The sequence below is a fragment of the Lynx canadensis genome, chromosome C1 (assembly GCF_007474595.2).
Source record: "Lynx canadensis isolate LIC74 chromosome C1, mLynCan4.pri.v2, whole genome shotgun sequence".
Classification (NCBI taxonomy): Eukaryota; Metazoa; Chordata; class Mammalia; order Carnivora; family Felidae; genus Lynx; species Lynx canadensis.
In genome coordinates, this window is record NC_044310.1 from 64,579,533 (window position 1) to 64,593,667 (window position 14,135).

The 14,135-nt window shown below is 42.5% G+C and overlaps 1 protein-coding gene across 2 annotated transcripts in view; it reads left to right on the plus strand.

Annotated features, from left to right (window-relative positions):
- The window catches only part of AK5 (adenylate kinase 5), a 258,793-nt gene that overhangs the window by 212,020 nt on the left and 32,638 nt on the right, over positions 1-14,135 (plus strand). For both annotated transcript variants that reach the window (XM_030324267.1, XM_030324268.1), the window contains exons 11-12: positions 5,700-5,863; positions 7,776-7,892. In XM_030324267.1, coding sequence (XP_030180127.1) covers positions 5,700-5,863; positions 7,776-7,892 — 281 coding nt within the window. The remainder of the gene's footprint in view (positions 1-5,699; positions 5,864-7,775; positions 7,893-14,135) is intronic.

Sequence of the window (14,135 nt, forward strand, 5' to 3'; positions counted from 1 at the left end):
AGAGGGATGGGAACAAGGGAAGTTTTTAATGAGATATGGGACGAAGGGACTGATTTCAGAGACTTCAAATGTAGACACAACTTTTCAAAGTTGCTTGACAACCAGTCAGGTATGGGAGAGAAAGAGGAAGGAGGCTCTAAGGGAGAATGAGGCAGAGAGTTTGCTCTAATTTCATTTTATAGATGAAGAAACTAAGGCTCAGAGAATTTTAGACTCACTTGTAGCCACACAATTAGTAAGTGGCAGAGCCAGGTCTTACTGCCAGATTCGCCTGCCCTGTGCCCTTCCCTGCATCACTCTCCTTTCTCTCCTGCCATTCCCTGCAGGACCCACTCACACTCCAAACTGCCGTACTGAAGATACCAGGCTCACCCGTGATGCTCTTCTTGTCCACATTTTCCACATTTCCCCTGTGTCAGTGAAGGCAATCGCACATGCTCATTAATTCCTGCCTGGGCCAGGAGTCCCTCCCAGTGTTTGTGCAACAGTGTTTAGAGGCCCGGCTCATACGCCTGCCTCACAGCTGTGACGCTGGGTCCACTTGCCATCCTCCCATTATTAGACAGCAAAGTCTCTGACGGAAAGGACAGGGCCTCTGAGTCTTTTTATTTTCAAAGCTTAGCACGGCATCTGACCTATACTAGCTGCCCCTCGGATGTTAGTCAAATGAAGAGCTGTAGTAACAGGCTTAATTCCAGGCGGCATCCCACAGTAAAATGTCAACAAAGGACATTATTAACTGCTGTATGCCATTGCTATTTGAAATATTTAAAAATAAAAGTGTAGGGTGCCTGAGTGGCTCAGTTGGTTAAGCATCTGACTTTGGCTCAGGTCATGATCTCACGGTTTGTGAGTTCGAGTCCCACGTTGGGTGAGCTCAAACCCTGCTTCAGATGAACACAAGCACTCTGCTTCGGGTGAGCCCTGCTTCTCTCTCTCTCTCTCTTTCTCTGCCCCTCGTGGGCTTCTCTCTCCTTCTGTCTCTCCACCCTCGCTCACTTGCGCCCCCCATCTCTCTCTCTAATAATAATAATAAATAGAAATGTACTAGAAGCTTTCATACTTGCATTTGTTTGGACTGGGAGTTCAACTGATTATCTATCTGACATATGATTTGTTCGGTCTTTTCTTTTGGAGCCCAGAATGTGCCACAGCACACCATCTTTGCCATCCCATCCTGAGGCCAAGCACCCTTGTGATACTTGCTTTGGAGGTGGGTCTTCTCTTGCAGAATCCAGCCAATGAATTCAGGAGTCATCTCCTAAAAGAGAATTGAGCTGATGAATGTGGGAGGTGCCTCCTAAGAGAGGCTTGCTCCAGGAGATAAAGAGTGGGGGGGGGGGGGGAGGTGGCCCAGGTGGGTGTGGGGAGGGGTTTCCGGTCCATCTCCAAGAAAAACAGGGACCAAAGAGAGAGCTTGAGTGAGAATACAGACCCGCACCCCCGGGGTGGCTGCTCTTCTGCTCGGGCCCCCTGCTGTGTGGTGCTGTCAGGGCCGCAGGGGGAGATGGGACTGAGCTGTGAAGTGAGAGTTCACAGTATTTCCACTTGTACAACGAGCACCGTAAGCCTCGTGTGGAAAAAATGTTCGATTACATTGGAGGTTGAGAATCAAGATGTCTCAACTCCTTTTTCTTGTGAAGCGTTGATGACCCCTTCAGAATGGAGCCTCCTATTGCAGACTCTTCGGGGATGACCCCACACAGTGTTGTGCATGGGTTAGCTCGGGGGTGTGAACCTCGAGTAATGATACACTAAAAGTCAGGGAGATGACAGGAAATGTGACAGCTCCTTGTCTGCTGTCAGTCATCTTGTCACCAGAGAACACAGCCCACTGGTTCTGATATGTGGCACCTGAAGAGATTTTTATAACAGATTATCCCGGAGGGATGATATCAAGGCCCCGTTGTTTTTTATTTAAAAGTCGTAAGTTAAGACCTCGAAGACCTGTAAGTGACATTGTATGAAAATTCATATTTCTCCTAGCAGCTTTTGTGCCTTTGCTGCAGTGATAAAAATCACTTTGTTCTCCAGTTCGGAGCCATGGGAAGAATCGAGGCATTGTGTAGATTACTTAAAATTCCACCGTGTCTGCACCATTTGGCCAAAGAATGCTGAGAATTTGCAGCTGTTGTTCCACAAAGGGCTCCTAACTGGGGCAGTGGCTGCTGCTGAACACACAGCTGTTGTCAATTTAAGCTGAAGATTTTTAATTGCCTTTGTGTCAAAATTTATTAAATAATATTTTAGAGAAACAAAAACTATAATAGTCATATTAGTGGGATGCTGAAGGAAGAAAATCACTAGAACACAGCATTTTTTGCCTTGCAAGCGGAGTCCGAAAATACCTTTTCCACATGACCGGCTTCCAGCCATCCCAGGAAAAGCGTTTCTAGGTAAATCCGGCCACGGAAGCCCTGGAGGCTTCTGTGGGAGCTCAGCGCCTTATCCTCCTCGCTCATCTATCTGGAAGCACTTCTTGTCTGAGTGGCCATCTCTTGTTGCCACACTCTCCCTCCGTTTCTGTGATCTCAGGAGAGGAATCCTAGTGCTCAGAGCAAATGTAGCCTTGGCTGGCGACTGACTGCTCCTGCTAAGTGGTCCACATTATTTTTTTTTTTAATATATGAAATTTATTGTCAAATTGGTTTCCATACAACACCCAGTGCTCATCCCAAAAGATGCCCTATTCAATGCCCATCACCTACCCTTCCCTCCTCCCCACCCCCCATCAACCCTCCGTTTGTTCTCAGTTTTTAAGAGTCTCTTATGTTTTGGCTCTCTCCCACTCTAACCTCATTTTTTTTTTCCTTCCCCTCCCCCATGGGTTTCTGTTAAGTTTCTCAGGATCCACATAAGAGTGAAACCATATGGTATCTGTCTTTCTCTGTATGGCTTATTTCACTTAGCATCACACTCTCCAGTTCCATCCACGCTGCTACAAAGGGCCATATTTCATTCTTTCTCATTGCCACGTAGTACTCCATTGTGCATATAAACCACAATTTCTTTATCCATTCATCAGCTGATGGACATTTAGGCTTTTTCCACAATTTGGCTATTGTTGAGAGTGCTGCTGTAAGCATTGGGGTACAAGTGCCCTATGCATCAGTGCTCCTGTATCCCTTGGGTAAATTCCTAGCAGTGCTATTGCTGGGTCATAGGGTAGGTCTATTTTTAATTTTTTGAGGAACCTCCACACTGTTTTCCAGAGTGGCTGCACCAGTTTGCATTCCCACCAACAGTGCAAGAGGGTTCCCGTTTCTCCACATCCTCTCCAGCATCTATAGTCTCCTGATTTGTTCATTTTGGCCACTCTGACTGGCGGTCCACATTATCTTTATGAGCCTCTGTAATTGCTGTTTTCCTGTCACATCTAGCACATCCATGACAATGCTGTGAGGTGTCTGAACCCTCCCCACTTGGCTTACAGCAGCTATGAGGTGAGCAGAAGATAGAAAACATGGATCTTTCCTTTATTTTCTGTAAAGGCAAAAGAGAGAGAAGGAAAGGTCCTTTCACTAGCAAGGAACAACAGCTAAGGTCCCCCAAGAGGGAAGTTGCCAAGTGTCCTGAGAAAGGGTTTTTGAAGATGAAGAGAGGTGGACCAGGAAAACTGCCAAACAAGTCCTAAATCCTCACTACCTTTACCATCTCAGTTGTGTTTTCCATTTTAATGTTCAATATCCCCTCTATCAGGAAAAACTTCAGTTCATCAGGCACTTACAGAACACCTACTATGAAACTTCAGTTCATCAGACACTTACAGGGCACCTACTGTGTGCAAGGTTAGGGACCTACTGAGGGACCTGGAGACCAAGTGGTGGACAGGCCAAGGGCACCCAAGTGCTATTTAAACCACTCACTCCCACAGAGGTGAGGGCGAGAGGTCTAATTCCTGGCAGAAGGGGCAAGCATTTGATCCAGGTCTAAGAGGACCTCAATAGTTAGAGGAGGAAGGAAGGGCGTTCCAGGCTGAGGACCTGGGAGAGCAAAGCATGGTGGCCTGGAAAAGTATGTCTTGTTGAAGAGACAGTATGCAGCTGGACATAACAGTATTGGACAAAGATAAGAAATGGAGAAAAAAAGTTGGAGAGGTTAAACTAGATTCTTGAAGGTTGAAATACTACTCTAAGGAGTTTGGATCTTATCCTGCGCAGAATGGGAAGCCATTGAATGCAGTGGAGCTGGGAAGTGCCCATGCTTTTCAGGATAGCAGGTCTTTTTCTAACAGGTCTGCTAGACTCCAGAGCCTCACCTCTCCTCCATGCAGAGGCGGAACGACTGCCATAGTCCCAGAGCATAAGGACCTGCTCATACCACAGGCAAACGTGGTCAGCGGGGAAGAAAAGAGGAAAACGCCTCTGAGAGCCAGAGTCTAGGCTTCACACCCTTGACTTGGTACATACTGGCCATGCAGTTTATTGTAGTTGAGTTCATTCTCTGTGTCTCTGCTTTCCCATATGTAAAATGGGGATAATAGTGCCTGCCTTCTAATATTATTTTAAATTAATACATATAAAATGTTTAGTGGGCACCTGGGTGGCTCAGTTAAGTGTCTGACTCTTGATTTGGGCTCAGGTCATGATCTCACGGTCATGGAATCAAACCCCGCATCAGGCTCTGTGTTGAGCATGGAGCCTGCTTAAGATTCTCTCTCTTTCCCTCACCTCTGTCCCTCTCCCACTGGCGTGCACATGTTCTCTCTCTCTCTCTCTCTCAAAATAAAATAAAATCTTTAAAATGCTTAGACCAGTGAGTGCAGTAAACTCCTGGCAAAGGGTTAGCTATTATTTTTGGATGTAAAATCTTACAACTTAGCAACTGGTTGAACTTGGGGCAGGGGAAGCAGGGAAAAGAGTCGAAGGTGTAATGCTCATCAAAGGAATATGGCTGATACTCAGAATAATAATATTCAGAAAACAGCAGGAAGAAAATCATATTGAGGGACATTCTACAAAATAAATATAATCTTCAAAAGTATCAAGGAAAATGAAGAAATCTGTTCCATACAGGAGACCAGAAGGACATGACAACTAAAAGCAATGCATGATTCTGAACTTGACCCATTGACTTCAAAGAACATTATCAGAACAATTCCACTGAAATGTGATTGGGTTCTGAAGAGGTAGTAATGTAGAAGGATATGCTTGGCTTCTTGTTTAGAGGAAATGAAACTGAAGTGTTCTATAGTGATGAGGCAGCAATTAGAATGGCAACTTATTCTCAAATGTTTCAGAAAGTTCTTTGTTCTCTCCTGATAACTCTCCTGTACATTTGGGATTGTTTGAAAATGAAAACAATGTATTTTAAAAATTAATAGCTAGCATCTATTGCCCACCCACTTTTGTACCAGGCACCGTGGTCAGTGTTTTGCACATGAGCATATTCAGTTCCCCAGGAAACTTCTCCTTCATCTCTACCAAAACAGAGTCTTGCACCCCTCCCCTGTGCCCTAGAGCAGCCTGAACTCTCCCCACTAGATCACCTATAGTAACTGCTTATTGTTGGTGGATAACACCTGCCCCCGCACCGGACAACAGGGCAAGGACTTGAGGGCAAGGACTGTATCCCATTCTCTGTAGTCCACCGCTCCCTATAACTCATAAGAACTCAGTACATGCTTGGTGAATGAAGTGCTGAGGCTTGTTCACCGTGGCGGCTTGGGATGGGTGTCTGATACATGACTTCTTTTCTAGGTGGCCCAGGCTCTGGCAAAGGCACACAGTGTGAAAAGCTGGTGGAAAAATACGGATTTACACATCTCTCGACTGGTGAGCTCCTGCGTAATGAGCTGTCATCAGAATCTGAAAGAAGCAAATTGATCAGAGATATCATGGAACGTGGAGACCTGGTGCCCTCAGTAAGTGACAGCTACCTTCCCTGGCTGGCGAGGGATTTTGGAGTGTTGCAGCTAGTCTAAGCTGCTGGAAAAAAGAAGCCCACACGCCAACAGCTACATTTCTCCCTGATGTAACAGTCCAGAGGCAAGTGGTGGGTCTACAGCAGAGACCTGTCAGTCAGACCACGTTGTCCAGGCCCAGGTTACTCCTACCTTGTTACTCTTCCAGCTCCCTGATTGTTAGCCTAACTCATATTTTCCAGAAAAGACTGGTCCCCACTTTAGCGTTAAAATCTTCAAAATCTTTGCTGCATGGTGCTGCAAAGCCTAGAATTGGAATCCTCTGGAAAATAGAAAATAATGTTTTGGTCTAGTTCTGGAAGGTATGATAGCATTATCTTGAAATTTGGTATCTCCCTTAGATAGTTTAAGTAAAAAATTTCCCTTTTATGTATCTTTTTTCCTTTTCAAATCACCATCTATCTCTGGGAAGCTGTGTGCCATGGTATCAAAAAATATTCATCCTTGCCTTACTAGTTTCCATGCTAGGCTCTGTAATTAGGGCTTGTACAATGTGGTCCCTATTAGCTAACAGAGCTTTATGCTTCCTCTTTAATGAGCTACAGTCTGTTTCCCTCCTGGAAGCCAGCATGGTTCTCATGAAAGGAAACAGACCATTGCAGTTGGCTCTTAGCAGACCTCCTTGCCCCCACTCTTTTCCCCCTCCAGTTTACTCTTTTCATAGCAGCCAGGGGGATTTCTTTAAAATGTTTGTCAAATTGTGTTATTCCCTTTCCCAGAAGCTTCCAGTGGATCCCCACCACACTTAGAATGAAATCCAGAGTCCTTCCTGTGACTCTGGACTCCAGCTACCCCTCCAACATCATTTTACACCCAGCCACTGGCCTCACCATTATTCTTCCCACAGGCCAGACTGTTTCTGCCTCAGGGCCTTTGCACTGCTGTTTCCTCAACTTGATATATTAATATAGTTTGCTCCTTTACTTTGTCCAGATCCCTACTTAAATATCCCAATTTATCAAAGAGGCCTTCCCTGACTACCTTATCTAAAATAGCACCTCCAGAATTTTGTATCTCTTTGCCTTACTTTAATTTTGTCCTTAGCAATTCTCTCTAGCTGATTATTTATTATATATTTGTTTATGTATTATCTATCTTTCTATCTAGAATATAAACTTCATGAGGAGTTAATTCACTAGAACCTAGGCATAGTTTCTTACCACCCTTGTGATGGCTGTGTATTCCCCAAGCCCCGAACAAAAGTCAGAGGATGCCAGGGAACCAGAGAACAGAGAATTCCCCCCATTTGGGTAGCTGGTCACATTTTTCCTACATCCAGTCCCAAGATTCCATGTATCTCTCTCCTCTCATTTTTAGAAGCACAGGTTAAATCAAAATTTTTAACAGAAAAAGTGATACTGCTAGAAAATGCTACTTCATATTTATAGAAAGTTTTCTCAAGTCAGTAGATGTCAAATTTTTAGAATATTTACTGGGAAAAAAATCAACAGAGAAGCACATTTTATACCATGTTTTGCTTAGTTTTAAACTTCCATTATCCCTAATTCATGGCCATATGAATTTCATTTATTCTAAGATGCTGTTATTTTAAGATACCCTAGTAAAATAGAACTAATAAGCTATCTCATATATAGCTATACCAGCCAGGAAAAAAAAAAAACCCTTTTTAAACTATGACTGATTGTAATACACCTATCAATTTCATAGGCAGTAAAGTGTGGGGGGAAAGTGAGACTAAGAATGGATGAAGTATGGTATATTGCTGTCTGCTGTTAATCTTATCTGAACCTTTCTCCCTCCCCAAATGGGATGACTGATGGAGGTGGGTGGTGATTCTAGCATAGTTCTGTGAAAGAGCTCAGATGCTGACCATTCTCTCTCTCTGCTCCAGCGCATCATTCTGGAACTCCTGAAGGAGGCCATGTTGGCCAGCCTCAGTGACACCAAGGGCTTCCTGATTGATGGCTATCCCCAGGAAGTGAAGCAAGGGGAAGAGTTCGGACGTAGGGTAAGCTGTTGTTATGGGGATCTTCCCAGAAGGACAATTAGGGATATCATTGAGGTTGGGGGATAAATTAAAAGTCTATTCCTCTCCTAATTACGTTAATCAAACCTTCAGTGACAAATGGCAAAAGCTCAACACAAAATGACAAAAAAGAGGAGGGTGGGTTGGGTGATGGTGGTGGATTTATCGGCTCAATTAACAAAAATGTCCAGGAGTGGTTCACACTTGGTTGGATCCATGTATTCAGATTTGTTCGTCAATGGTGTGACTTTCTCCATCTCTTGAATTCTAGGCTTATATTTCACCATCTAACTGATCTCACAGAAAGTGTTTTTCTTTTCCAGTGGGTGCAGCAAAAGACCCAGGGTTGTGTTTCGTTATCCTGGATTAGGTCATGAGCCCATCACTGAACCAATCACTGTGGCCAAGGGGAAGATGGGAGGGCGTATAATGAAATATCAGGGAATATCCTGATTCATCCTGGAGGACCAGGCCAGGGATGAGAAGGGAGAAGGAAGAACAGGCACCATACCTGAAGCACACAGACTGAAGAAGGGAAGGGATATCACCCAAGAAGGAATAGGGATACCCCTAGAGGCTAGCAAGGGAATTGATGCTGGACAGGCAGAATCAAATGTACCAAATGCTCCAGCCTCCCACCATCCAGCCTCCTCAACTCCAACCCTCTCCTAGTGAAGTGGGTGGATCAGGGCCATTTACAGGGGAACAAGAGTAAGTAAAAACCCATCATAACTCTCATTTATTGAACCCACTCTGGGCTCACTCCTGTGCTACATGCTTTACATACATTCACCTCTAAGTCCAAGCAAGAGAGAGACAGTTGTCCCCATTTATTAAACAAAGACGCCAGAGCTTACAAGAACTAATATTTATGTAGATTTTTCTTTTGACTAGTTTTAAAATATTTTCATATATATTTCATTTCATACATTATTGAGAATCTTTTAAGATAGAAAGAGGAGGTATTTTCTTCATGTTAAAGGTGATGAATTAAGCTCAAAGAGGTTACATGACTTATCCACAATCACATGGAAGATAAGTGACAGCTGCTGGTAGGACAAAGATTTGGAGGCCCGTCTCCATCCATCTTTAACACTGCGACGTTCATTAAAGTGAATGGTACTTGTGTGTCTCCTGGGGGTTAGTCTGACCTTCTAAGCCTGTTTGACTGAACTTCCTTAGATAGTATCTGAATATTTAAAGGCAATTGCTCGCCTTCTCCTACATTTCCTCCTTGCAACCAGAGGAACAAATGCCCTGGCCTACTTGGCAAGAGTGGGCTGTGAATCGGGCAGGGCTTTCCCTCACCTCCAGAGCCTCTGTGACTGCAGTGGGTGGTTCCAGGTAGTTCCTGATGGGGCGGGGGACGGGGGAGGCACTCAGAGCCAGTGTTCTAATGAGCTTTTTCTCACAAAACAAACCACTTTAAGAGCTCAAACTTCAATATAAATCAACTACTTTTTTCAAAGAATGGAATTAGGAAGATTGTTCTACTTTTTTTTTTTAAATCATGGTAAAACATACATAACATAAAAGTTAACATCTGGGGCACCTGGGTGGCTCAGTCGGTTGGGCATCCGACTTCGGCTCAGGTCACAATCTCATGGGTTGTGAGTTCAAGCCCTGTGTCGGGCTCTGGGCTGATAGCTCAGAGCCTGGAGCCTGTTTCGGATTCTGTCTCTCCCTCTCTCTGCCCCTCCCCTGTTCACACTCTGTCTCTGTCTCTCTCAAAAATAAATAAACATTAAAAAAAAATTTTTTTTTAAGTTAACATCTTAACGAATTTTATTGAACTGTACAGTTCAATAGCGTTAAGTGTATTTGCCTTGTTGTGCATTCATTCTTAAGAAGTCTTTTCATCCTGCAAAATGGAAACTCTACACCCATGAAATAACAACTCCCTGTTTCTCTCTCCCCTCAGCCCCTGGCAACCACAATTCTACTTTCTGTCTCTGAATTTGACTACTCTAGGGACCTCTCACAAGTGGAATAAGACAGACTTGTCCTTTTGTAGCTGGCCTATTTCACTTAGCGTAATATCCTCAAGGCTCATTCATGTTGTGGCATGTGTTGCAATTTCCTTCCTTTCTAAGGCTGAAAGATATTTTGTTTATCCATTCATCCATCAGTAGTTACTTGGGTTGCTTCTGCTTTTTGGCTATTATAAATAATGCTATGAATATGGATGTACAAATACTTCTTCAAGACTCTGCTTTCAACTCCTTTTGTATATATACAGAAGTGAAGTTACTGGAACACGTCATAATTCTATCACTTGCCACCTACCATAGCCACTGTACCATTTTACATTCCCACCAGCAAGTGTGCAAGGGATCCAGTTTCTCTACATCTTCACCAACACCTGTTATTTTCTGGGGTTTTTGATAGCAGCCATCCTTATGGGCATGAGGTGACTTCTGATTGTGGTTTGGGTTTCCATTTTCCCAAAGATGAATGATGTTGAGCATCCATTCATGTTCTTGTTGGCCATTTGTATTATCTTCTTTGGAGAAAAGTCGATTCACATCCCTTGCCCATTTTCAAATCAGGTTGTTTGGTTTCTTGTTGTTAAATTGTACGAGTTATTTATATATTCTGGATACTAACCTCTTATCAGATATATGATTTGCTAATATTTTCTCCCACTCTGTATGTGTCCTTTTCATTCTGTTGATTGTATCCTTTGATACACAGAAGTCTTTTTTATTTTTATATAGTCCAGTTTATCTATTTTTGCTTTTGTTCCCTGGGTTTTAATGTCATGTCCAAGAAACCATGAACAAATCAATGTCATGAAGCTTTTCTTTTGTTTTCTTGAAGAGTTGTATAGTTTTAGTTCTTACATTTAGATCTTTCATTCATTTTTTTAATTTTTAAAATTTATTTCTTTTGAGAGGGAGAGAGTGTGCAAGCAAGCATGAATGAGGGGGGTGTAGAGAGAGGGGGAGAGAGCGAATCCAAACCAGGCTCTGCACTGTCAGCACAGAGCCCGACAAGGGGCTGGCCCTCATCTCACAAACCATGACCTGAGCCGACATCAAGAGTCAGACATTCAATCAACTCAGCCACCTCAATTGGTCATTTTGACCAATTCTTGTACAAAATAAGGGTCCAATCTCATTCTTTTGTATGTGGATATCTGGTTTTCCCAACACCATTTGTTGAAAAGACTGTTTTTCCCCGATTGAATGCTCTTGACACCCTTGTGAAAAATCACTTGACCATATATGTAAGTTTGTTTCCAGGCTGTCTGTTCTATTCTATCACTCTGTATGTCTGCCTTTATGCCATTTCCACACTGTTTCTATTACCGTGACTTTGTAGTAAGTTTTTAAATCAGGAACCATGAGACCTCTAACTTTGTACTTTTTCAAGATTGTTTTGGGTATTCAGGAAGCCTTGATATTTCCTATGAATTTTTAGGATGGGTATTTCTATTTCTGTAAAAAAAAAAAAAAAAGCCAATGCCATTGGGACTTTGATAAGGGGTTGCATTAAATCTGCAGGTCACTTTGGGTAGTACTAACATCTTAACACTATGGAGTCTTCTGTAGATTGTTTTACATTTTTGATTATTCTAGTCTTTTAGCCATTGTTCAAGCTGTGTATAAGGTTCCTGGGGATATATGCCAAGTAACTAAGGAACAGGAAAATTTTTTATTTTTATTTTTTTACAATATTTTTTAGTTTAATTTTTTTATTTTTTAAAATTTACATCGAAATTAGTTAGCATATAGTGAAACAATGATTTCAGAAGTAAATTCCTTAATGCCCCTTACCTATTTAGCTCATCCCCCACTCCCACAATCCCTCCAGCAACCCTCTGTTTGTTTTCTATATTTAAGAGTCTCTCCTGTTTTGTCCCTTTCCTTGTTTTTATATTATTTTTGTTTCCCTTCCCTTATGTTCATTTGTTTCTCTCTTAAAGTCCTCAGATGAGTGAAGCCATATGATTTTTGTCTTTTTCTGACTAATTTCACTTAGCATAATACCCTCCAGTTCTATCCACATAGTTGCAAATGGCAAGATTTCATTCTTTTTGATTGCCGAGTAATACTCCATTGTATATATATACCACATCGTCTTTATCCATTTATCCATCGATGGACATTTGGGCTCTTTCCATACTTTGGCTATTGTTGATAGTGCTGCTATAAACATGGGGGTGCATGTGTCCCTTCAAAACAGCACACTTGTATCTCGTGGATAAATGCCTAGTAGTGCAATTGCTGGGTTGTAAGGTAGTTCTATTTTAGTATTTTGAGGAACCTCCATACTGTTTTCCAGAGTGGCTGCAGCAGCTTGCATTCCCACCAATAATGCAAAAGAGATCCTCTTTCTCCGCATCCTCGCCAACATCTGTTGTTGCCTGAGTTGTTCATGTTAGCCATTCTGACAGGTGTCAGGTGGTATCTCATTGTGGTTTTGATTTGTAGCTCTCTGATGATGAGTGACGTTGAGCATTTTTTCATGTGTTGGTTGGCCACCTGGATGTCTTCTTTGGAGAAGTGTCTATTCATGCCTTTTGCCCATTTCTTCACTGGATTATTTGATTTTTGGGTGTTGAGTTTGAGAAGTTCTTTCTAGATTTTTGGATACTACCCCTTTATCTGATATGTCACTTGCAAATAACTTCTCCCATTCTGTCAGTTGCCTTTTAGTTTTGCTGATTGTTTCCTTCGCTGTGCAGAAGCTTTTTGTTGTTGTTTTTTTTTTTTTCAACGTTTATTTATTTTTGGGACAGAGAGAGACAGAGCATGAATGGGGGAGGGGCAGAGAGAGAGGGAGACACAGAACCGGAAACAGGCTCCAGGCTCTGAGCCATCAGCCCAGAGCCCGACGCGGGGCTCGAACTCACGGACCGCGAGATCGTGACCTGGCTGAAGTCGGACGCTTAACCGACTGCGCCACCCAGGCGCCCCAGCTTTTTGTTTTGATGAAGTCCCAATAGTTCATTTTTGCTTTTGTTTCCCTTGCCTCTGCAGACGTGTTGAGTAAGAAGTTGCTGCAGCCAAGGTCAAAGAGGTTGTTGCCTGCTTTCTCCTCAAGGATTTTGATGGCTTCCTGTCTTACATTTAGGTCTTTCATCCATTTTGAGCTTATTTTTGTATATGGTGTAAGAAAGTGGTCCAGGTTCATTCTTCTGCATGTCACCGTCCAGTTTTCCCAGCACCACTTGCTGAAGAGACTGTCTTTATTCCATTGGATATTCTTTCCTGCTTTGTCAAAGATTAGTTGGCCATACATTCGTGGGTCCATTTTTGGGTTCTTTTTTCTGTTCCATTGATCTGAGTATCTGTTCTTGCGCCAGTACCATACTGTCTTGATGATTACAGCTTTATAGTATAGTTTGAAGTCCGGGATTGTGATGCCTCCTGCTTTGGTTTTCTTTTTCAAGATCACGTTGGCTATTCAGGGTCTTGTCTGGTTCCATACAAATTTTAGGATTATTTGCTCTAGCTCTGTGAAGAATGCTGGTGTTACTTTGATAGGGATTGCATTGAATATGTAGATTGCTTTGGGTAGTGTCAGCATTTTAACAATATTTGCTCTTCCTATCCAGGAGCATGGAATCTTTTTCCATTTATGTCTTCTTCAGTTTCTTTCATAAGCTTTCTATAGTTTTCAGCATATAGATTTTTCACCTCTTTGGTTAGATTTATTCCTAGTTATTTTATGGTTTTTGTTGCAACTGTAAATGGGATTGATTCCTTTTTCTGTTGCTTCATTGTTGGTGTATAGGAATGCAACCAATTTCTGTGTGTTGATTTTATATCCTGCAACTTTGCTGAATTCGTGGATCAATTCTAGCAGTTTTTTGGTGGAATCTTGTGGGTTTTCCATATAGAGTATCATGTCATCTGCGAAGAGTGAAAGTTTGACCTCCTCCTGGCCGATTTGGATGCCTTTTATTTCTTTGTGTTGTCTGATTGCAGAGGCTAAGACTTCCAATACTATGTTGAATAACAGTGGTGAGAGTGGACATCCCTGTCTTGTTCCTGACCTTAGGGGGAAGGCTGTCAGTTTTTCCCCATTGAGGATGATATTAGCGTTGGGTCATTCATATATGGCTTTTATGATCTCAAGGTATCCTCCTTCTACCCCTAGTTTCTTGAGGATTTTTATCAAGAAAGGATACTGTATTTTGTCAAATGCTTTCTCTGCATCTATTGAGAGGATCATATGGTTCTTGTCCTTTCTTTTATTGATGTGATGAATCACATT